The sequence below is a fragment of the Podarcis bocagei genome, assembly GCF_964188305.1.
Source record: "Podarcis bocagei genome assembly, chromosome: 16".
Taxonomy (NCBI): domain Eukaryota; kingdom Metazoa; phylum Chordata; class Lepidosauria; order Squamata; family Lacertidae; genus Podarcis; species Podarcis bocagei.
In genome coordinates this window covers 12779889-12805282 of record NC_138142.1, presented here as the reverse complement: position 1 = coordinate 12805282, position 25394 = coordinate 12779889, and the positions used below count along the sequence as shown (strand labels likewise).

Genomic DNA, 25394 nt, shown 5'->3' with positions numbered 1-25394 from the left:
ATGAAAAGATAACAACAGGGCAACTGACTTTCGGGTTTGGTGGGTGTGCGTCAGTAAACGAGGGGAATTAAGACTAAGAGAGCTGAGTGGGGGGTGCTCGTGTAATCTCACTGTATACAAGTTGTACAAGTGACAATAAAGTACTTCAGTTTCAATATTTCAATTCTCATTATTCCCCATCTTATGTTTAGTCTTGTACATTTCTGCATCTGTCTGTAATGCTTTTAGGGTCTTGTGAAAATTCACAAGGCCCTAAAATATTTGTGATTCCCCACCCACAAATAAACACATATTTGTATGCAATTTCACCCAATATGCTCATTTCTGCAAAGCGATTTCCCCAAAAGGAATCCATTTCTCTCTATGTGTGTTTTCCCACTAAGGTGGAATGTGATGTAGCCCAATATATCCACTTGTGTCTCTATTACTTGGCTGAAAAGCTGCATTGCAAAATTCAGAGAAGGGCAGATTTTAAAGGATGGCTCCCTTTCAGTTCTCAGAATGTTTGGGAAAGTGCGAATTAGGTTTACCTTTGAACATGAACTGAGTCAAATTTCTCCCCTTCTCCAACTGGAAGCCAGAATTTTGGGAGTTCCAACTCAGATTTCCCTCCTCTCATCCACGGCACTCATGGGCTGGCTTGGGTCAAAAGTCACACAGTCTCAGTCTTATCTACCTCATGGGGGCTGGGGCTGGGGCTGGGAGAAATCCCACGCATGCTCCTCGGAGGAAGAGTCGGGTGCAAATGTCCTGAATCCTGAAGACTTGTGTGAGCCTAGCTAAGGGGTCCAAAAGGCCCACACTCCCCCTTGCCAAGCGGGAGAGAGATACGCAGCCTTCAACAACAGAAAAAGCCAAATCCGGAAGTCAGGTCACATAGATTGCTGTTTATTTTTAGAGAAGGCATTTTCACACTGCAAAGCTCCCTTCTTTCATCCTTCTCTCTCTCTCTGCCTCCTCCCATTTCCAGCGTCTCCTATGCTCCCCCCCCACCCTCAGCTTCTCCTAGAAAATGCTTCCACTGTTTGGAGTAATCACGTGCTGGTTGCATCAATCAAATGACAAGCATCTCAGGGAGGAAGGAAGCATTTCCAGACCATTCATCCCGACTTTTCGCTTTCAAATAAAACTCTCTCAGAGGTTGCATCTGGACTATTTTTGTTCTACCACCAGAAAACTAAGCAGCATAATAAAGACCGGGGGGGGTCAATTCTCCCCCTCTCCATCCCACAATAGTCTGTTTGCAACTACAAACATCTTGCAGAAAAGACCCTGTGCTTTTAATTCATTTAAAATAAAACAAATCTCAGCTGCTCAGATATTCTTTTCAAGCTGTAGCAATATGATGGGTGCTTAGCTAGAAGAGGCATTTCCACCTAGACACGAATTCGCAAATGGTATCTTAAAATAGACGGCAAAGGGAATAAATTCACACAGGCAGGGGAAGAAATTCACAGAAGGAAGGGGAGCAAGGAAGTGTCACGGGGGAAATGAAGACCAGGCAGCCATGGGGCTCATGCTTAACTCACGACTGGCCCTTGCTGATCAGTGGCGGGGAACATATTTGACATGCCAAAAGACCCCCCCAGCATCTTCAGGTAAGGCTGGGAATGTACTTGGCTAAAATCATGGACAGATAGGTAGAGTGATTGCTCTTGCACTCAGATTCTGTTGCCAGTTGTCTAAAAACAGATAGTGATGGGACTAGGCATGCCTCACAGGGGAGAGCATTCTACAAATGGGGAGCCACCACCAAGAAGTTCTTGTGTTAGCAAGGCCCTGTGAATACATCTAGGACAGGGGTCAGCAAACTTTTTCAGCAGGGGGCTGGTCCACTGTCCCTCAGACCTTCTGGGGGTCAGACTATATTTTGAAAAAATATATAATGAATTCCTATACCCCACAAATAACCCAGAGTGGCATTTTAAATAAAAAGGACACATTCTACTCATGTAAAAACACGCTGATTCCCGGACCGTCTGCGGGCAGGATTTAGAAGGTGATTGGATCAGATCCAGCCCCCGGGCCTTAGTTTGCCTACCCATGGACTAGATGGGCCACTGATCTCACCTAGCAACTCTCTTCTTACCTTCTTATGACTTATGATCCAGGTCAGTTTAAGGCAGCAACCAATATCACTCTTAAGCGCATGTCCCATAGCTTGGTGGCACAGAACACAAAAAGCTCCAAATTAAATCCTTTGCATCTCCACATCAGGCTGAGAAAGGCCCTCAAGAGCTGCTACCAGTCTATGTAGACACTACTGTACTAGACATCTTGCTACATTTTTTAGATCTGCTTTTCCTTCCCAGCACTGACCATGTTTTTGAAGCTCCCGTTTCTCTTCACATTAGGCTGGCATAAGGAAAGGAGAGGACTAGCTTTTCCCTTCTCAGAAATTCAAGCTGAAAAAATATAAAAGGTCTAATCTCTTCCCCACCCTACCCACCAGCACTGGATTCACCAACCCACACCCTCAAGCTGGCTCAATAAATTGTCTGCCTCCTTGCCCCTTGACTTGACGGTCACAAATAGCTTCTCCCACATCCTTGAAAAACATTTAACAATCTATTGTCGCTCCATTAGGCAATGCTTCTGATTTCCTGTTTAATCTCTCTCTCTCTCTCTCTCTCTCTCTCTCTCTCTCTCTCTCTCTCTTTCTCTCTCTCTCTCTCTTCAGTGCCATCCTGTCCTGTAAACTACTCCACAAACCCACAACAAGATCCTCTGTCTTAAGCTTTCCAGTGGTCCACCAAAGATGGCTCAAAATTAAGGGTTTCCATCACTACTAGAAGCTGTGGACATATGCCACGCAGGAACCATTAACAGCCTTCACCATGCACACACATGTAGTGCAATACAACCTTCCAAACAGCTGCTAATTATGGTTTGATCTGGTGATTGGTCCTCCTGGTCTTCATGTGCCACCTGCTCTGCACAACCACTGCACAACTGCACCTGGGTCCACAGGCAACAGGCAGAAAAATAATCAAGTGGTCTTCCAAGAACATTATAAATTTTATAGTGGTACAGTTGGGTTTGAAAGCCACTGCTCTAGGTAACATCTCTCTCTCTCTCTCACTGGCCCCATATTCACGGAACATCTAACAGTATCATGCCACTTTAAATAGTCATGGCTTCTGGGAGCTGTAGTTTGTTACAGGTGCTGGGAGTTGTTAGGAGACCACTCCACTATTCCCCTCAGAAAGCTACAATTCCCAGATTTTCATGGGAAGAGGGATTGACTATTAAACTACAGTGGTGCTCCGCAAGACGAACGCCTCGGAAGACGAAAAACTCGCTAGACGAAGGAGTTTTTCGTTTTCTTAGCCGCTTCGCAAGACGCATTTCCCTATGGGCTTGCTTCGCAAAACGAAGCTTGCCCTGCAAGCTCCGGGGATAGCGGGGAAGCGCAGTGCGTCTTCCCCGCTGTCCCCGGACCTCTTTTGAAGCAAGGGGCGGCGGGGAGAAGATCGCTTCTCCCCGTTGCCAGCCCCGCAATCTCCGGGGACAGAGGGGAAGGCGCGCGCGCCATCCCCTCTCTCCCCGGACCCCTTTTGAACCAAGGGGCAGCAACGGGGAGAAGCGATTCTCCCCGCTGCCCCTTCCCTTGCTTTAAAACAGGTCCGGGGACAGAGGGGCAGGCAACGGGGAGAAGCAATCTTCTCCCCGCCGCCCCTTGCTTTAAACATGTCCGGGGACAGAGGGGAAGGCGCGCGGCGCTTCCCCTCTGTCCCCGGTCTCCATAGGAACGCATTGATTGATTTTCAATGCATTCCTATGGGAAACCGTGCTTCGCAAGACGAAAAACTCGCAAGAAGAAAAAACTTGCGGAACGAATTAATTTCGTCTTGCGAGGCACCACTGTACTCAGAACTTTAGGTCTCCTACCAACTCCCAGCACCCATAACTGTTTAAAGCAGCCTTTCTCAACCTGTTGGTCCTCAGATGTTGTTGGACTACAACTCCCATCATCCCTAGCTAGCAAGGCCAGAGCTCAGGGATGATGGGAGTTGTAGTCCAACAACATCTGGGGACCCACAGGTTAAGAACCACTGGTTTAAAGGGATATGATACTGTTTGAAATGTCTAGTGCAGATGGGTGCCTCTCTCTCTCTCTCTCTCTCTCTCTCTCTCTCTCTTTCTGTCTCTCTGACTTAAGCTCTATCACAACCCCGGTGCTTTCCAAAATCCTAATAAAGTCTATGAATATGATGTGATTCTCCTTGAAGTCAGTTAGAGGTGCTTTATCACAGCAGATGTGGAGTCTAATCATCCACAGGTCTACTCAGACCAAACTGTCCAATGTGCCTTTGCTCCAGGAAAGTGTGCAGAGGATTGCAGATCATTTGTTTTTGTTTGCAAGGACACTTCGACATATCGCCTGGTCCTTTCATCTTAAAGGGCACAGCAACTCTTCCTAAGAATCACAACAAGGTCTATCACAGGGTGTGATCTCAAATGCAAGAGGTTCACAGCTCAAAAGGAAAGGGAAAATCATTATAACAGTACTGACACCTACGGAGTCCACAGAAGATCATGAACCTCGGCAGACTGATTGATCTGCCGCTACACCCTTTGACCTGCTAGGTGTGAGAAACGGAGAATCTACATTTTGCCAAAGGAAGGAGCCAGCACAGCTGAAATATTCAGGTCACGGGTTTCCTTAGGGAAAAGACTGGCCACTGGAACAGAAATAAACTTATTATTTAATTCCCCATTCCCCAAAAGCAATGGGAAATTTGGGGTGGGGGGAAGAGTTGCAAGGTCAGATTCCCTTGGAGGTTGGTCCTTGTATAAACAAAAAGCGGAAAAGATAAATTTATAACATAGGAATCTTGCCTTCTCCTGAGTCAGATCTTTGGTCTGTCTAATTCAGCACTGTTTACTCTGGCCAGCACGAGCTGTCCAAGATTTTTGACAGAAGTCTCTCCCAGATCTACCTGGAGATACCAGGGATTGAACCTGGGACCTTCAGCACACAGGACATCTGTTCTACCACTATGCTACGGCCCCTGCTCTAAAACATAGTAGGATTATAGTCCTCATGGTTCTGAACAAAGGGCTGGCTTCAGCAGGATCATATGAACTGCCATATACTGAGCCAGATCATTGGACCTACCTAGCTCTGCATTATGTACTGGTTGCTGGGATAGCTCAGTCCATAGAACATGAGACTCTTAACTTCAAAGCCATGGGTTTGAGCTCCACACTGGGCAAAAGATTCCTGCAATACAGGAGGTTGAACTAGATGACCTTCATTGTCCTTTCCAGTTTCACAATTCTGATGATTCTATCAGACGCTCTCCAGGGTTTCAGGCAAGGCTGGCTCTCCCAGCCCTACCTGGAGACAGTAGTGCTACTCATGCAACACATTGGCAATTAATATACACAGAACAATAATTATACATACTTTATCAACCTTCTGATATGACTGCTGAGGTGGGGGACAGGAAACTGTGGCGAATTGAGTATCCTGGAGAGGAGTGTGTCCAGGTGACTGAAACTCTGAACATGAGCACTCCTCGTTCCCGTGATGTGTTCTAGGTCTCCCTTCAGTTTTAATCCTCAGTTTTAGTGGCCCTGAGCCTCACGCTCATATGTAAACACATGCCCAAGTCTGGCACTCCAGACAGTCACCTTGCAATATATGCAGCTTCTGTCCTTGCAATCCATTCCAATCTTTTCACAACCTCCAACTACCTCATTTCCCAACATGCGTTGACCAGGCCTAAGCTTGAGCTCTTTGAAGGAGGTTAGATATAATGCATATATCAGCAGAGTGCATTGATAAATAGCCGGGTTAAGACCGTCGGCTGAAACGATAACGAAACTTAAGGTTTATTCCAAAATTTAGAGACGATATAAAAAAAGCCAGAAGAAGGAAGGAGGGAAGTCAGCTCCTAGGAGCAAGTATAAATGTAAAATGTAATGCAATATGTGTATGTAATTAAAAAAACAATAAAGGTTATCTTGAAAAAAAGAAAAAAGAAACTTAAGGTTTATTCCTCCTAGCAAACAAAGCCATCTTGAGTACAGGCTTACACCTGGCCACCACAGAGTAATGAGGTTAACGAAGAAAGGCAGGTCCAACACTAACACCGAAGAAGCAGCAGGAAGGAAGTAAAGCCTGAGAGAGAGAACCATCTACAGGAAGTTAATCAAGAAGGAATCGGCGAGGGAAAAAGAGGTTGCCTTTCCGTCTACTGCCCCCCCACTGGTTCGGGAAACTCCCAACAAAATGGAAAAGGTGGCTGGTATACAAAACATGACCCACAAATAAATGTCTTTCATATTTACCGTATTTTTCACTCTATAGGACACACCTTGTTTTAGAGGGGGGGGGAAGAAGAGAAAAAAAATCTCCCCCTCTCTGCTCAGTCCCCCTTCAGCGAAGCGGCAGGAGAAACGGAGCCCCTTCCATTTCTCCTCCCGCTTCGCTGAAGGGGCGCTGCGCAGCTCTCCCTCTCTGCTGAAGCCAGGAGAGTCTTGCTCTCCCGGCTTCAGTGAAAGAAACTTGAAGCCTGCGGAGCGCAGCGGGAACTCGCGCTGCGCTCCAAAGGCTTCAGGCGGCTATCCCTGAAGCCTGGAGAGCGAGAGGGGTCAGTGCGCACCAACCCCTCTTGCTCTCCAGGCTTCAGCGAAAGCAACATGAAGCTTCCGGAGCATGGAGGGAGCGCTCCCTCTGCGCTTCGGAGGCTTCACGTTGCTATCGCTGAAGCCAAGGAGCCTGCATTCGCTCCATAGGATGCACACACACTTCCCCTTAATTTTTGGAGGGGAAAAAGTGCGTCCTATAGAGCGAAAAATACGGTAAATGGACGTTGGTGATGGAGACAGGGGTGGGGATGATGCACAACGCAGAGGGGACAAGCAATAAGAGCAGGCAGTTTACCTGCAGGACCAGCTGCTGCCAGGCGGTTGCCAGGGGCTGAGCACTGCCAATGTTGCACATGGTCACTCGGTCGGAGGGCTGATTGGCGCGTTCGAGTTGCAAGGAGACATTGCGCCGCTCCTCTTCGAGGGCCCGGGTGAGGCGCTCAAAACGAGCCTCTTGCTCCTTAACGGATGCCAAAATGCTGGCAGCAGACCTGATATCATAGTCTTCCATGACTGGGCTCAGACTGTCTTGCCTGTTCACTGATATGGGCCAATGACAAAGGTCAGGGGAAGGGTGGGGGGAAAGGAGACACAGGTCAGAGGTCAGGAATGAAAAGGAAAAGGAAAACGGCACAGGTTAATTAGTCCGCGACATCATATCTATGCTCAAAAGCAAAAGGGCTGGATCCAGCTAAGTTCTAATCAGAACAGACGCGTTGAAGTTCATGGGCTTAGCTTAGGAAACATTCACACCATACACTGAAAGCACTGCAATACCACTTTAAACTGCCATGGCATATCCCAGAGAATTCTGGGAGCTGTAGTTTCTTAAGGGTGTTGAGAGCTGCTAGGAGACCCCTATTAACTTCATGGAGTTGTGATTCCCAGATTTCCCTGACAAGCTACAGTTCCCAGTTGCATATGTGTTGGACTTGTAAAAGGGTAAAAGAGTATTGGGAAATGATCCATAATGAATTGGGAGGGGAATGTTTAAAAGTACCGTATTTTTTGCTCTATAAGACTCACTTTTTCCCTCCTAAAAAGTAAGGGGAAATGTGTGTGAATCTTATGGAGCGAATGCAGGCTGCGCAGCTATCCCAGAAGCCAGAACAGCAAGAGGGATTGCTGCTTTCACTGCGCAGCTGTTCTGGCTTCTGAGATTCAGAATATATATTTTTTATTGTTTTCCTCCTCCAAAAACTAGGTGTGTCTTGTGGTCTGGTGCATCTTATAGAGCGAAAAATACGGTACTTTCCCCCCCAAAACCAGAGTCCTTTCTGTTGGGGATAATTCAGACTGAAATTCCTAGGTGTCAGGAAAGGTTATTTATGTATGCCACTACTGCGGCCCGTGTTTCGTTAGCTCCAAAATGGAAAACGAGTGAGGTCCCAACCGAAGAAGAGTGGCAACTTAAGTTGATGGAATCTGCGCGGCTTGCAGACTTAACATACAGAATAAGAAAACAAGAAGAACATACGTTTAGAGAAGATTGGAAAACGTTTATTGAATATGTGGGAAATAATTGTGTACAGCTGAAAACACTGGCAGCATTAAGATAAATTCAAAAGTGTGAAAAAAGTTATAATGGATGTAATAATGGAATACTGAATGGTATAGTTTCTGTAAAATATGCAGGATTTATGATATGTAAAATGAACCATGGGGCTAGATGTTACCTAGTGTTTAAAGTAGCATCATAATGATTTAAACATATGATGTGAACATGGTCCTTAGTCATGTCCAATGATTTCGATGTGTCTTCTCTGATTAGCACTGGATACAAACCCAAGGTGGTGGTTGTTTTGTTCATACCGTTTAGAAAAGGTTTAATTTCCAGACACTTACTTAATGGCATTGCACCAAATCTTTTTTTTTTTTTTTATAAAGACTATGTACACCTTGAACAGAATTTAGATTTATCTCAACAGGCACTGTTTCCCCCCCCCCCGCCCCAAGCTTTCTGTCTGACAAGCGATTCTCACACTTTTCATGAAAGTAATTTCACTATGCAAACAATAATGCACTTTTAAGAATATATTAGCTTCCCATTTTCTTCTCTTTCCCCCTCCCCCCCCCACCTCCCGGCCGACCAATTATTTCTATAACTTTCATTCACATCTGATGCCTTTGCTTTTAATAGATGGACCAGAATTAACTCTTTTAAGCTGCAAAAGCACCACACCAGAGGACTGCTAGCGGCAAGATGAAGCTTCAAGGTTGACTGAGACTTGCTGTGACTTCGCAAAACAGCTGGGAGTGGAGTTCCCAAGGCTGAGCTGCTCTAACACATGTTTCCCTATATGTTTACAATGGGGGTTCTTTCACCGGAAGCTTCCCCATGCAAAAAGAACCCAAAAGCATCATGTCCACCTACAGATTGTTGCATGTTATATTTGCGCAAGCATGTATGGCTTGGGCATTGCACCAAACTGAGAGTGGATCTTCTCTCCATATGTCTTGAGATCTGGCCTGAGGGTTGGCCAACCCTACAAGGGCCACGGAGGTGGGTGCGGCCAAAGTGACCAATAAGCATTGCCTTGTGTGCACAGGACACAGGCAGGAAGGGCCAGCACACCCATAAGGCATGGTAAGGAGGTTGCCTCAGGTCAGTATGCTCTGGAGAGCTAGGAGGGGCAGTGCGGCTGCAGTCCCTGCCCACTCAGATGCCAGCCAGTTGTCCCTCGCCAGCCCACTGCCAGGGCCTCCTCTCCCAATTGTTGGAGGTTTGCAGAGGAGGAAGAGGAGGCTACAGTTGCTATGGGGGTGGGCAGCCTTTTTCCAGTCCCCCCCCCCAGTTTTGCCTGGAGTGGCAAAACATCCTAAGCCAGCCCTGGGCAGGCAAATGAACATGCAAAGAGGCACTAACACAGGCATGCAGGTGTACCTACTGACAGGCAGGTTTGCCCTTTATATACAGTGCCCAGAGGGGGCAGGGAGAATAGATTATCTCCAATTTTCTATTGATTCTCCCAGGAAAGTGACAGCTGAACTCTTAGCCAATACAAATGACACATTTGGTAGCCAAATTTTCTCTGGCAGCTAAGAAGCTTGTGGTGATGCATTGTGATTTTAAATTTTTATGCTGTAAGTTACAGACTTGTGTGTTGTTGGATTTTAGAGGAATGTCTTGCTTTCTGTGAAAGCCTTTGGCTATACAGTGGTAAAGGTAAAGTGACCCCTGACCATTAGGTCCAGTCGTGGCCAACTCTGGGGTTGCGGCGCTCATCTCGCTTTATTGGCCAAGGGAGCCAGCGTACAGCTTCCGGATCATGTGGCCAGCATGTGGCAAACCAGAGCAGTGCACAGAAACACCGTTTACCTTCCTGCCAGAGCGGTACCTATTGATCTACTTGCACTTTGACGTGCTTTCGAACTGCTAGGTTGGCAGGAGCAGGGACCGAGCAATGGGAGCTCACCCCATTGTGGGGATTCGAACCGCTGACCTTCTGATTGGCAAGTCCTAGGCTCTGTGGTTTAACCTACAGTGCCACCCGCATCCCATATACAGTGGTACCTCGGGTTAAGAACTTAATTTGTTTGGGAGTTCCGTTCTTAACCTGAAACTGTTCTTAACCTGAGGAACCACTTTAGCTAATGGGGCCTCCTGCTGCTGCCGCTGCACGATTTCTGTTCTCATCCTGAAGCAAAGTTCTTAACCCGAGGTACAATTTCTGGGTTAGCGGAGTCTGTAACCTGAAGCATCTGTAACCTGAAGCGTCTGCAACCCGAGGTACCACTGTATACACTAAGTTGAACTGATTGACAGGCGGGTATAGACATGCGCACATATTCAAGACAACCCCACACAGACTCTTCTGCCAATAAACAGAGGGGTGTGTTTGCCCCCCTCCCCACTGGACCACTGGGAAGAGAGGAGACTTTTCTCTCTGCCTAGCCCAGCACTGCAATGGGAAAGAAAGCGTTCCCCTTCCTTCTTCTCAGTCTGGTGTGGTGCTATTGCAAGACAGCTTTGGAATTCAGGAGTTCAGAAATCTAGATTAATAAAAGGAAACGAAGGAAACAGGAAGCCAGGCCCCGCTGTCCTTCCTGTTTTCTGCTTCTCCGAGTCGTTGTGGAAATGGTCTCACAGCAGAGGGAGAAGACCTGCTATTGCAAGCTAAGAAGAGGTGCCCTGTTTTGGCAGAGGGTTGATGGGCTGCTACAGGCTTCCTCAACCTCGGCCCTCCAGATGCTTTTGGCCTATAACTCCCATGATCCCTAGCTAGCAGGACCAGTGGTCAGGGATGATGGGAATTGTAGTCTCAAAACACCTGGAGGGCCGAGTTTGGGGGTGCCTGGTTTAAACTATGGTTTAAACTTCCCCCTAGGCATCTGGCTGCAGCACTAGATGGAGGTCTTCTTAAGTTCTTTAGATTAGCCATAGCTTCATCCTGGCATGCTTCAATAAAGCATCAACAAACCAGAGTTTCCTCCAATTCAGACTTAACAAGAAGCTGCTGTTAGCTAAAAGGGGCAAAAGGATGCTTCTGATATCTTTCCTGAAGTCATGGCAGAAAATAGGCAAGGTGGGGGTGTGCGAGCCCAAAGGTAAAATCTGCTCATTCACATAACCCAGGAGGGATAGATGCTCATGAACAGGGTCAAATGCAGCTTGCTAGCAATGTGTGTTGGTCGACCAAATTTTTGATAAATTCCTTCTTGTGCTGTCTGCCTGGTAGGGGCCAGCTCCAGGTTTGAGGCAGCCCAAAGTAGGGTTCCTCTAAATGAGGGCAGCCTCTCCTAAATTCAAGGTGTGGTCTTTTGCCTTGTAGCATGGCAGACTTTCCTTCCTACTTACGTTCTTTCTCTTTCTTTCTTTCTTTCTTTCTTTCTTTCTTAGCAAAAAAATCTACAAATGCATTTGAAAATATTCACATGCTACAGCATTTACACAGGGAGCCACTAGCTCACTAGCCCTTATTGAGAGGGTAACAGCACAATGTACACTGCAAAGTGTGACAGGTGTTGTAAATAAGACAATTGACATATTGCAGAGAGGCTAAGCATGCTTACATGCACACAAACCCTGACATCAAAAGGCAATAGTGAAAGAGAAAGATACGGCCATTCCAGTCATCAAGACTATTTTTGGGTGGGGTGCAGGAGTTGAAATTCTGCACAAATGTAAGGTATACAATTCACCTTCTGAAGAATCTCAGCTTCTGCTTAAAAAATAAATAAATCCTAGCCATTATGAACACACACATACAATGCTTAAATGGTTGCATGCAATGCCTGCTGAAAATCTCAGAAGCAGAGGAAGTGCTGAATAGATTTTCAGCTGCCAGAGGGATGGCCTTCAGAGCCAATCCTCAACTCCTTTCCACATCCCAGCAGCATAAAATCTCAAAATTGATGTGTGCCTGAATATTTCATGGAGGTCACAAAGCCCAGCTTTTCTGGTTGCAGAATTTTTACTCTAACGGTCTCTTATGATTAGAGGGAGGTGAATTCTGGTGGTGACCTTCTTGTTGGTTTCCTTAAAGTGTACAGAAATCTGGGGAGCAGGATGACAAGGTAAGCTTGCTGGAGACAGGCAAGATCTTGGCACGCTCTTTCACATCTCATTAGCAGATCGTCTGCATGCACAAGCTAATCAGCAAGGATTGTCACAAGCTGGAAGAGGCAATTCATGCAGCAGCCTGCTTTGAAACATGGTTAAGCAGAGGGCACTGTGGCCATCGCCTCCTGCAAAGGAAGTGTAGGGGCTGCTGAGTATATCAAATGATTTGGAAGAAAGCAAGGAGCCACACAAAGGAATATATTTCTGATCCCTCTTCAAAGGAATGTCAGCGGAACCACAGAAAGGATTGGTGCATAATCCTCACCTGCGCAGAGGCACAGGGTGAAAATTAACTTTGCGTTGACCTGGCAAGGGCGCTTGGTTGCTGCAAAGTGAAATGGCTCCTGCAAAATGGTACTATTTCTGTGCAGAGATGGCCGGGCGCTTTAACTGAGACTCTTTTCTCTGAAGTTGCAAAAAAAAGGGGGGAGGGAGAATGGGATCCTGTAGCTTTGGCAGGAGTTGATGGTGTACATGGAAGAAACACTGGGAGCTTCACACACACATGGAAGCATATGCAGCTCCACTGAAGAGTGTGGAGCTTCACTCAGAATATGGACAGCAAAGTCAGACAGAGCAAAGCCGTCACTCAGAGTACAGGAAAAGGGCAACATGAGCATCTTGTATTTGACTTCTGGGATGATCTGGGGTTCCTGGTGTGGTTGGACCACTTCTGTGGCCTGCATGCTCTGGGCATGCCTGGGAGCCTCATGTCCTGGGAGTCTCAAAAGCTATCGACAAAAATTTCTGAGCTTCCTTTACGTTGCCAGCACTCTTCTGCTTTAAAATCCATCAAGTCTCTAGTGCATGTGGTTGCATGAAGAAGAGGAAACACTAGTAAGACATCTTCTAGATTTCCCTCCTGTTTTTACACCTGCATGTTGTGTCCCATTGCTCATCTCACAATCCCCAGCCAGAAATGTTATAATTGCATTTGTGGATTAAAGGGAGCCCAGTCAAAACGGGGGGGGGGGGGGCTTTTTCAATTGTTATTGCTTCCATGCATTTTTTTGTGATGAAGGTTAAAAGAAGAAGAAGAAGAAGAGTTTGGATTTGATATCCCGCCTTTCACTCCCTTTAAGGAGTCTCAAAGCGGCTAACATTCTCCTTTCCCTTCCTCCCCCACAACAAACACTCTGTGAGGTGAGTGGGGCTGAGAGACTTCAAAGAAGTGTGACTGGCCCAAGGTCACCCAGCAGCTGCATGTGGAGGAGCGGAGACGCGAACCCGGTTCCCCAGATTACGTGACTACCGCTCTTAACCACTACACCACACTGGCTCCAGTGTAAGAACATTACAGTTGCAGGTTTAGGGCCGTGGACTTTCTGCACCAAATTACTGATTTGCACATGTTTTTAAAATAAAAGGTGGGGGTGTTATCTGCATTGGGATCTTGGTGGGGTGGAGGAGAATATCAACATTCCCGCTGCAATTCAATTTCCCTCCTGAAGCTAAGCAGAGGTCAATGGGCCTAACATCCAGAAGAGCATAGGCTCAATCCCCAACATCTTTAGGTAGGGCTGGGAAAGACTCCCTTCCTGTAACCCAGCCAATGCCAGGGATTGAACCCGGGACCTTCTACATGCAAAGCAGGTGTTCTGAGCTCCAAGACATCTAGAGGGAACCAGGATGGAGAAGGCTGATCTAAGCCCAGCAATGCCTACTCTGACTGGCAGCAAATCTCCTAGCAAAGGATGTGCTCCACCAGTGAGCTACAGCTTTGCTGGTCCACAGACTAGAATTAGGATGCAGAGACCCCTGGCAGAAGCCCATTCGTGCTGCATCTATCACCAGTGTTACACCTCTGCTCAAAATGCTGCCAGTGTTATCTAGGGGCTCCATTCTCTTCCTACCACCTGTCCTCACAGAGTCCCGGTGCTGACTTGAACAGCCACAACAACCTCTCTTCTATTTCTAGGCTGGCATCGGAATCAGAGGATGCTTACCTGTCCGAGCCTTTGACCTGCAGCTCCTTTTGTCCTCCATCACAAAAAGGAGAAAGGAGAAGACCTTTCGGGCTCTAATGCTGGCCGACTAAGTAGCAACCCCAGCTCCTTTTGCAGTATGCAGAAAGAAAAGGTCTTTAGGGAGGAATGACACCCCTCCCCTTCCAGAAATCTCTCTTCTGTCTAGAGGAGACAGAGCAGGGAAACCTCTCTCCTTCCACTCCACATCAACATAAACTTATGTGGCTCCCCTCCCTCTTTTCCAACATCTTACAATAGGGCCCTTGATGCTGCTTTATAGATTCTACACTGCTGGGTGCTTTTTTGAAGCCTGCATAGCTCTGTAGCCGTGAGGCATGGAGAGACTTGGGTTATGGCTGGCTATCCAGGAGGAATCCCGGATATTTCTGCTCCATTGCCCATTTAAGAGACTGAAGCTGTACAGGGTCTCTCTCTGTCTCTGTCTGTCTCTCTCTCTCTGCTACCAACCCCCACCCCCAGGCTTCTTCCAGGGCCAATGGGAAGCTAAACCCACAGGCTCCACTATCTTTGCACATCCGAGCGTATTAAACGCACTCTGGCAGCTCCCATTTGTAAGCAGGGGCTAAGAACAGAGACGGGTGTTGGTGGGGAATAGCCACCTCCCCACTCAGGACCCCTTAAGTGCTCATGAAGAATTCAGGAACCACCGAGGCCTGTTTCAGATGCCACTTACGGTTCCTTGCAAATTAAGGCACCCATTAAAGGAACTCCAAGAATTCTCGGTTTCAAGGAGCACCGCAAAGGCCTTTTGTTTCGTTGCTGTGTCTTTTGTGCTTTGCAATGCCCGAGTCTTAAGCAGAGATTGCAAAAGCAGAGATTAAAGCTAGGGTGTCTAGACAATAGCGTAATGGGCAATACAAAAAAGGGGGTCATAGGATCCTATTCTGGAACGGGGGTCTTTCCCTTGGATTGCTCATCATTCAATCCTAGCCAAGATGAGCATGGAGGAGGGAGGCCTTATGTGTTTGGCTGAAAGGGGAGCTTATCTCTCCATGCTCTGCAAAAAGAGGCACATTGCTTTGCAGCACAGAAGCATCCTTCCACTTGCTCCAAAAGATGCTTGATATTTGACTGATTGATTGATTGATTGATTGATTGATTGATTGCATTTATAGCGCGCCTTTTTCCTCCCAGGAGCTCAAGGTGGCATGCATGCTTCTCCCCCTACTCAATTAAACCCCACAACTCTGTAAGGGTTGAGAGGCAGTGACTGGCCCAAGGTCAGCTCGTGAGCTCCATGGTTGAGTGGTATTTGAACCCTTGTCTCCTAAGTCCTAGTACAACACTCTAAACATACACCCCACCATTTCCAGTGTGGTCACATGTGTGAACATGCTCCATGTGATCAAATGTGTGTGGACAAAGAGGGGGAAACAGGTGGGTGACCTGGGGCTAGGCTGAAGCCAGGGAAGAGAGATCTGGATGCAGGATTCCCTTCTACCTTCTTCCCTCCTGGGGAAAGGAAAAAGAGGGTGTTAGCCCATTACTGGCGGTGAAGGAAGCAGAGTCAGAAGCGGAGGGTGCAGCCTGGTGGCCAAGAACAGGCAGCACTCCCATCTCTGGGAACAGATGCAGCCTCCCTGATGCAGAGAATGTCTGCATGCTCAGCAGTCTTGCAAGGCACAAGAGTTTTGCGAGTGGAGACTTCCGGTCTGCTGCGGAGGTTATGGCGGCGGGCTTTGTGTCGTTGGAGTAAAAGACGACACAAGTCCGGCAATTTAAGGGTTGAGGGTGCTGCCAGGGCTTGGCGCACCCATGAAAAATCCCCCATGGAAGAGTGGGGACCCTAAGGCTCCAGCAGAGGGAGAATAACTCACACACACCCCGATCATCCCCCGGCAGCTGTCGTGCGCATGGGGTGGAAGGGGAAGAGGCTTGAGTCTGCTCTCGGCTTCACCGTACCCTATTGCCGAAGCCCTGTCTAACAGCCTGCCACCCCAACTGGGACAACTCCATTGCTTCTGTGCAGTTCTGATCTTCCTGCCCTGATTTTAGGATTACTTAGAGTTGGACTGTTGCTTTGTCTCGCCTTTTCTGTCGCTTGGCTGGAGTGTATCACCTGTCGTTGTGCGTGTATGTCTTCTCTGTCTCATTAAAGATCTCTTCCTTACTCTCAAGTGAGAGCATCTGTTGTCATGGGCTGGACAGTTTTGAGAGAAAACGAAAGTGTGTGTTGGAGAGAAATTGTTGGGGTTGAGGACGAACTGCGCTTCTTATTCCTTCCTTACAGCCTCAGTTAACTGAATCTCCAAATTTTTATCCAGCTATAGTGCCAATTCATGAAGTTAAAACGAGCTGCTATTTGCAAATTTGCCATTGTTTGCAGTAAAAATGGAACTGGATTGAAAAACACCACCCATAAACAAAACTGGTGATAGGTGAACACTTGCCGCAGAAAGTCAAAAAATTATGCACAAGCCAGATCTTGCATAATTTTTATTCCCTACAGATCACTACAGGATGCAACCTTCCTGAGAGTCTCTGGGAGAGGAGCATGTTAGTGAAGCATTTTTGGTCAGTCAGCAACGAGGGCCAGAGACTTAATTTGAATAGCAAATTAACAATTGTTCCATGCTGTGCACAAGTGCAAGAAAATAGACCAGGCGGTGGTATCCAACTAAGTTCTACTTAGAGTATACCCATTGAAATTAAAGGGCCTGAGTTAGTCATAGAATTGTTGAGTTGGAAGACAACCCGAGAGTCAACTAGTCCAACTCCCTGCAATACCGAAATCATAGCTAAAGATTCCCTAAAAAATGATAATTGAAGCTCAGCTTAAAAACTTCCGATGAAGGAATGTCCTCTACCTTCCCAGGTAGCCCATTCCACTGTTGAAGGTTCTTGCCATTAGAACGTTGTTCCTAACATTTATTCAGAATCGCCTTTCTTGTAATTTGAATCCATTGGTTAGGGTCCTGCCCTGTGAAACAGCTAAAAACAAGCTTGCCCCACCCACCACGTGACATCCCTTCAGATATTTGAAGGTGATTCTCATATCACTTCTCAGTCCTCCCTTCTCCGGGCTAAACATACCCAATTACTTCAACTGTTATTCATAAGGCTTGGTTTCCAGGCCCTTTCTCATCTTGGCTGCCCTCCTCTGTACACTTTCCAGCTTGTCAATACCCTTCTTAAATTGTTGATTAACTTCAATGGGTCTACACTCAGAAGGTCTAGCATTGAGTATAACCCCTAGAATATTTTTGCAGGGTGTAGAGCTGTGCACTTGAAGAGGAAGGAGCAAAGATAGAATCATAGAATCATAGAATCATAGAGTTGGAAGAGACCACAAGGGCCATCGAGTCCAACCCCCTGCCAAGCAGGAAACACCATCAGAGCACTCCTGACAAGAGATAGCATCCTCTTTGCAATGAAATTGATAGCTCATGGAGCAGGTTAGATGTGATGGCACAGTAATCAAACAGCATTCAAGGGCATGTGATTTCTCATGCAGATTTGGAAGACATGCACTGAAAACCAGGCAATACACACCCAATAAGATTAGGAACGTCTCTGTGTCAATGAAGCTGGGGCATCGCACTTTAAAAGTTAGAGGAAAGTAAACCCATAGAAGGCCTCAAGCCGACTCAACTGCAAGAGAAGAGAGGAGGAGAGAAGAAAAGTTAGTTCTAGAGGGGTTAGTAACTGGAGTAGCCTTCTTTGATAGACACAGCGATGGGGAGAAATTAAATCCAATTGTATTTAAAAGGCGGACCTACCTGATTTGCACTTTCCAAAATTCGTGAACCATCACAAAACTATCCTTCAAAATTCACAGATCCAAAATTTTGCAATGCAGTTCCCCAGACACATAGCATGATACCAAAATGTACACATTAAAATGCATGTTTTAAGAAAAATTAAGATCCAAAAAGTATTAGGGAAAGCTGCTTTGCAAAAGTGTGTATTTTAGGCACAACTACAAAGATGTGTGTATTAGGAGAAATTCACACTAAAATGCTTGTGAATTTTTATAAGGACTTTAAAAAAATAATCACGAACTGATAAGAAAATGTGGAGAACTGAACTTAAAGAGTGGAAAAATGAGAAACCAAGAGAAAGTAAGTTTATCAGATTCATCCATCCCTAGCTACACCTAAGTTCTTTTCTTACAACTATGTGGACTAGAGACATACTTCCAGTCAGTAACTACCTAATTCTGCTATAAAACTCAGCCAGGTGTTCCTGGGCTTTGCTGAAACAACTTGAATGCTCAGACTCAACTGCTGGACCACTGTCCATGGTCCTGAAACCACACCATTATGTTCCTCCAAGGTACTGACGGTGCCTTGCTGTCCTGCCTAGAGAACCAGGAACTTCTGCCCTCCCCTTGGGTGAATTCTCTCTTTGATAGTGGGCATCCCTGTGGATCATGGCATGGGGGACCTTTCTCAGCTGACAATTAGGATGCACATGTTGCTGCTGCTATACAGGACTGAGAGTCAGTTTGTTCCTTGCTGATGCAACAAAAGAGCTCTGAGTCTGGCAGCCCACCATACACCCAGCCTGAGATCTGCCTTGCCTCGTTTCACCCGAGCAGGATGCTTCCTCCACACAACTACCCAAGCTCTGGTTGGCCAACTTCCAATCTGGCTCACTGTCCACCATCCCATGCCAACGAAAAGCAACCCACAAAGAAGGTGATTTCAATGTAAGGGCAAGAGAGGCAGGCACAGCGTGTTGGTGTCAGAGGAAACAGAAATAGGGCTGGTTAGGAGGTTTTGTTCAGCACAAAGAAAAAGAAAAGCAACCTGTGAAACAAAGAGCTCAGCCAAGGAGGAAATGAGAGCAAAAGGAAATGCCATCCAGAAAAAGAAATGCTCCCTAACTAGACATTCCTTTCAGAAGGAATTCTGGAATTATTTAAAGCTTCAACTGTATGGGTAGGTCAATGAAAGTTGTGCCTCAGCAGGGGGAGAAAAAAGGACAGGGAAGAATAACACTTCAACATGAGAGTACAACTGCTGATTTTAGAAATTAGGCAGCCTCGGCCGAGCCCTCGGTGATTCCATGAGCTGGAATTTAATATTCACAATGCTAAGAAAACTGGGAGTCCCACAGTGTTTTTAAATTAACAATTAGCTTAATAAAACTCAGGTTCCAAGAACAAAATAGCAAAGTGATAATTCACAAAAAGTCACGTATGCCAAACAAACTGGCAATATGGAGATGTGCAAAGCACGCCTCTCTTTTGCAGAACACAAGGGGAGACCCCCTGAATCAGGCCAATGGTCCCTCTCGACCAACGCCCCATTCTCACAGTGGCCAACCAGATGCTTGTGGCAAACACACAAGCGGGAATCGAGCACTAGGCCACTCTCCCCTCCCGTAGTTTCCAGCAACTAGTATTCAGAAGCATTGCTGCTTTCAACTGTGAAGTCAGAGCATAGCCACTGTGACTAGTAGCCATTCTCCTCCATGAATTTGTCTGATTCTCTTTTAAAGCCATCTAGGTTTTAAAGCCAATAAAGCGAGATGAGCGCCGCAACCCCAGAGTCGGTCACGACTGGACCTAATGGTCAGGGGTCCCTTTACCTTTACCTTTTAGGTTGAGGGACACGGGTGGCACTGTGGGTTAAACCACAGAGCCTAGGACTTGCCGATCAGTAGGTTGGCAGTTCAAATCCCCACGGCAGGGTGAGTTCCCGTTGCTCGGTCCCAGCTCCTGCCAACCTAGCAGTTCGAAAGCACATCAAAGTGCAAGTAGATAAATAGGTACTGCTCTGGCGGGAAGGTAAACGGCATTTCCGTGTGCTGCTCTGGTTCGCCTGAAGCGGCTTAGTCATGCTGGCCGCATGACCCGGAAGCTGTACGTCGGCTCCCTCGGCCAATAAAGCGAGATGAGCGCCACAACCCCAGAGTCGTTCGCGACTGGACTTAACTGTCAGGGGTCCTTTACCTTTACCTTTTTATCTTGGTGAGCATCACTGCCTGCAAGTGGGAGCGAGTTTCATCATTCAGCTATAAGCTGCTTTCTTTCATCCCTCCTGAATCTTCCAACATATCCACCAAGTCACCCCCATTTCCACTCTGCATTCTTCAGACATTCTCCAGAAAAGATGCAGGTGGTTTGGTGTCATAACATTCAGTCCCAGACAGTATATAGCATCCCAGGTCTCTTCATCCCAACTCCACCCAATAGGCAACAGAAGGTTTTCTATTAAACAGCTTCTCAAAAGGAGAACATCCCAACTCTGTTGAGACTTTTCTCAACCACACATGAAGATAGGACGCTAGCGATTCGGCCCAATAATCATGTGGCAAATGTGAACTCAGCAATTGCGCATGCATCCCCTTTTGCAATTCTTTGTTCACCCTAACACAGACACATTTCTTCCACGCTTCTTCGGAACTAGCAAGTTTGTGTCTTATCCCTTTCTCATCCAGGAACCTCTGGAAATCCTGTAAAAGAAAAACTGGCTTGTCATCTGTGAAAAGACAATCAATGTTAGCATCATGCATACTTTTAACCTTGTCACAAAACTCCTGAAACTTTTCTAAAGTTTCCTGCGGTTTCTTCATCAAGTAAACCCAAGAATAATTAGTGTAACAATCAACACACACAAGGTAATATTTTGCACCGCCCCTAGATGGTTCTAGAGGACCAATCACATCAGCATACACCCGCTGAAAAGCTCTGTGGACCTTCTTGGTCACCTTCTTGGTGTCCACACTGGTCAGACCTGCAAGAGAAATTTCGTTAGAATCAGAAGTATTACATTTCATGTAATCACTTTGATCAAAAGTCAACAAATACAGTCCATCTTTCTCTTTGGCAGTTAGAAACAGTTCTCCATCTTTGTAGATCTTGCATCTTTTAGCATCATAGTACAGTTTTAGTCCCTTCTTTGCAATCTGCGAAGCACTCAGCAGACTAAATTTCAGTTCTGGAACCAGGTAAACATCGCTTATAGTCAAGTTCAGACTCTCAAGATACACAGTTCCAATTCCGGTCGCTTCCAGTTCTTGACCGTTGGCTTGTTTCACGGTGAAGCTTTGCTTCTTCAACGTCGAAAACAGTCCTCTGTGTGGGCAGAGATGCTTCGTGGCGCCGGTATCGATTATGAATGCGTTCCCAACATCTGGCGTGGTTCCTTTCGCCATCATCGCCTTTGCAGGTTTCATCTGGCACTTGGTACGGCTTTTGCTTGACGCCTCAGGCTTCATAGAGCTGTTCTTGGCTCCTTTTGACTGTCGCGGCTTCTTACAGTTTCGCTGTAGATGCCCAGTCTGTCCACAATTATAGCATCGGACGGCACTCAATGCTACGGCATGCTCTCCAGTAGATTCAGCAGTGGGAAGATTTGAACTCTGTTCTTGCCTCCCTCTGTCTTTCACTTCCAGTGCAGCAAGTCTGTCGTGTTCGTTCAGGACGACGGCACACACCCTTTCCGCGGTCAGATCCTGAGCAGGTAGCGAACCAAGCTGACTGGCAACAACCTTGTAGGTGCGGTTCAGGCTGTTTATCATCATGAAGCAAAACACTTCCTCCTGTAGACGGAAATTGCGTTCCACCATCTGTTGACGCAGAAACTTCATCTCTGTCAGGTGCGCTTGAACATCTCCATCAGGCGCTAATCTCAGATTGGTCAACTTCTCAAAATACAGCAACGCTGAAGAACCAGCATCTCTCTGATGCGTTGTACGCAGCGCGTTCCAAACCTCTTGCGCAAATTCCAAATGCTGTATATGCACAAGCTGCTCATCTGAGACACACAGAATTATAGCAGTCCTAGCCTTCACATTCTGTGACTCCCAAGCACGCGTTGGTGCTGCTGGGATGGGATTCTCTATCACCCCAAACAGTCTCTGATTCTGCAGCAGGGCCTTCATCTTTACAGACCAAGATGAATAATTGTTATTGGTCAGGAGGGGTGGAGAAGGCAAGCCTCCCCCCTTCTTGGCATCCATTTTGAGTCCTTGCATTGACTCTAAAACACAAGCCTCTAAAATCCAATAGCTGGCTTGTTTACACTCTTGACACCTGGCAACTCTGACACTGGCTGCGTTGGAAAGTCCCTTCCAGCAGTTCGTGAGGACCTAGTCATAACAAAACTTTGTTTTCGCCTCTCTGAGGCATAGTCTGACTGTCCAGCCCTCTCGATTAACTTTCCATTTCTCCTCTCTGAGGCACAGCCTTCTGAAGGACGTTGCTTAGCAACAGCGCATTCCTTTCCTCGGACAGGAAACCACAAAAATGCCTGGTATGCAGGCCTCTTCTAAGTTGGAGCTGCTTTCCCACACTCGCTCTCCGTGAAGCAGAGAATGAATCATTCTGCATTCACACTTTTAAGCCCTTAAAAGTCTCATACCTTGAGCATCGGCTTGGCTGTCAGCTTCTTCTGGTCAGCTTCTGGCTGCAGAGAATCAGCCTCTCAAATCAGGCTTCCATGGAGCAGAGGACAATTCACCAGCCTCTCATGCAGATGTCCGATGGATCGAAGAAAACAGCAACCATCCTCTGCTACCACTGTTGGAATTCTGCCTGGGTCAGAGGAATGTGCCACAGCGTAGGCACCGGCAGATATTCCTGTCGACCTCCCCGCGTCTCCACTCTGCTGATAAGCAGGCGAGGTCCCGGCGATTCATCTCAGATGTGTGAGAGGAACACACCGTTCTCCCTCTCTCCCCTTTGGTGTCCCCCAGGAGGGGAAAGAAGCAGACAGAAAACTATTTACATCCTTTATTTCTGTCTCTCATATCAGTACAGAGAAACACGTCTGCACTCGACAACAGCAAGAAGAAACTCCTCCCATGTACTTCCAGTACAGGTCATATGACACACACACTGAGCTAACATCCGGTGCTCAGTACGGATTGGACTGCCCCTTTGTTCCCATGGCAACAGTCACAAACATCCTGTCTGGCTTTCCAGCCACAAGCAGCTGACTGAGCTGCTGGAGCCTTTGCTTGCTGCAGCATTGGTGCTTTATGGTAACACCCTACAAGGGAGTAGAACGTCCCCTGCCTTAGCTCCTTTCCTCTTCACACTGTTTCCCCTCCTGCCTCCCCAGGTACAGTTAATCTGGTGCCTGGCAAGGGTCAAAGACCTCTTGTCTTGTGGCATTCACCTGAGTGTAAGCAATCTGACTATGAGATGGAAAGAACCTTAACAGAGTGTCAATCTAGGGAGCCCGAGATGGAGGAAAGGAAGACCCAAGGGGCTTTAGCATAGTGATGGTGCTGTCCCAGTTTGGAACACCCCCTTTCTAGAGGTGTGGATGGTTCCATTGTTGTTGGGAATTCTCCAATAGAAGGAAATTTCTTTGGCCACAACACTTATAGCACTATGATCCTACTTTGAATAAGGACGCTGGTGGCGCTGTGGTCTAAACCACTGAGCCTCTTGTGCTTGCTGATCAGAAGGTTGGCGGTTCAAATCCCCACGATGGGGTGAGCTCCCGTTCCTCTTTCCTAGCTCCTGCCAACCTAGCAGTTTGACAGCACACCAGTGCAAGTAGATAAATAGGTACAGCTGCGACAGGAAGGTAAACAGCATTTCTGCGTGCTCTGGTTTCCATCACGGTGTCCCATTGTGCCAGAAGCGGTTTAGTCATGCTGGCCACATGACTCGGAAAGCTGTCTGTGGACAAACACTGGTTCCCTCGGCCTGAAAGCAAGATGAGCACCACAACCCCATAGTTGCCTTTGACTGGATTTAACTGTCCAGGAGTCCTTTACCTTACCTTACCTACTTTGAATAGTCACAGCGTCCACCAAAGAAACCTAGGATCTGCAGTTTGTTAAGGGCGCTGAGAATTGTTAGGAGACCACCACCACTCTCACAGAGCTACAATTCCCAGAGCGGTTGAACAATCAATTGCTCTACACAGGGAACTCCATGTCGCCGTCATCCTATGTATTTTGTGCACAGTAGTGCTGGAAGCTTGCTGTATCGCTCTCATTTTCAGCACTGACTGTGCTTCATCTAGTGATTCCTTGCACAATGGCTACCAAGAACAGTGGTGAAACTGACACCCTCTTTCCTAAGAGAAGCATCTTCACTGTGTGGGTGAAACTGACAAGTGACTTATCAGTTTCCTACAGCATATGGAACTTCCTCAGACTTGCTGCAGAAACGAGGAGAAAGCCTGAAACTATTATTATGATTTATTAAATGTCTATATTGCCTGTCATCCAAAGATCACAGGGCGGTTCACAATATAAAAATACCCCCCAAACTCCCACATTCTTTAGATTCTTTGTTCAGGACAAAGGAACTGTGTACGAACTCCTCTCCCTCGCTGAACTTCATGCACATTTACACATTGAATTGCATGCAGATATGGACAGATTTTGAATTATGCTTTTGAATTATGGTGCTGGAGGAGACTCTTGAGAGTCCCATGGACTGCAAGAAGATCAAACCTCTCCATTCTGAAGGAAATCAGCCCTGAGTGCTCACTGGAAGGACAGATCCTGAAGCTGAGGCTCCAATACTTTGGCCACCTCATGAGAAGAGAAGACTCCCTGGAAAAGACCCTGATGTTGGGAAAGATGGAGGGCACAAGGAGAAGGGGATGACAGAGGACAAGATGGCTGGACAGTGTTCTCGAAGCAACCAGCATGAGTTTGACCAAACTGCGGGAGGCAGTGGAAGACAAGAGTGCCTGGTACACTCTGGACCATGGGGTCATGAAGAGTTGGACACAACTGAATGACTAAACAACAACAACAATAGACAGATACATCCAACCATTATGCCCCACCCGCACTTGACAGAAATCAATTGTATCTGATTTAAGCCTAAGGGGGACCCTGAGATACTTGTCTGTACTAGCAGACCAGCAACATCAGCATTGGAAATCAAACCAGATTCCCAGTCAAATCAAACGAAGCAGAGTGGTTCGATTCACTTCAGTTAGGCAAACCTAAATTTCAGGCATGTGCTTGCATCTCTTCCACAAATCTAACGGGTGTCACAGTTTTATACATGTATTAAAAGCCAGCAGGGTTGTGGAGGTTAACACAGGTAATCTAAGCCCAGGGTTGTCTTTTTCAGAGCAGAAGTAATGTCACGGTGCTCTGAGGAACTGACCGACACCCCCCTTGCTCTTGCAAGTGAATGAAGCGATAAGGAGGCTTACAAGTTTTGACAGATTAGCGCAGAAGTCAGCAAATGAGGAATATCATCAAGCAGAGGACAGACAATTCTTTCCTCCTGGTGAGGGTGAAAGGATTTGTCTCCTGCCGAGATGAAATGAGGGGAGTTTCTCGCCACACTGAGTCCTCCAAGTCTGAGT

General features: G+C 46.9%; 1 protein-coding gene across 10 annotated transcripts in view; it reads right to left on the bottom strand.

Annotated features, from left to right (window-relative positions):
- The window catches only part of ARVCF (ARVCF delta catenin family member), a 615179-nt gene that overhangs the window by 309907 nt on the left and 279878 nt on the right, over positions 1 to 25394 (bottom strand). For 8 of the 10 annotated variants that reach the window (XM_081174768.1, XM_081174756.1, XM_081174762.1 and 5 more), the window contains exons 4-5: positions 17644 to 17742; positions 6896 to 7140 (exon numbers count right to left, since the gene is read on the bottom strand). The exons of 1 other annotated variant lie outside the window; for it this stretch is intronic. In XM_081174768.1, the coding sequence (XP_081030894.1) occupies positions 6896 to 7111 (216 nt within the window). In that variant the 5' untranslated portion in view covers positions 7112 to 7140; positions 17644 to 17742. The remainder of the gene's footprint in view (positions 1 to 6895; positions 7141 to 17643; positions 17743 to 25394) is intronic. One more of the 10 variants, XM_081174761.1, reaches the window with a different exon arrangement.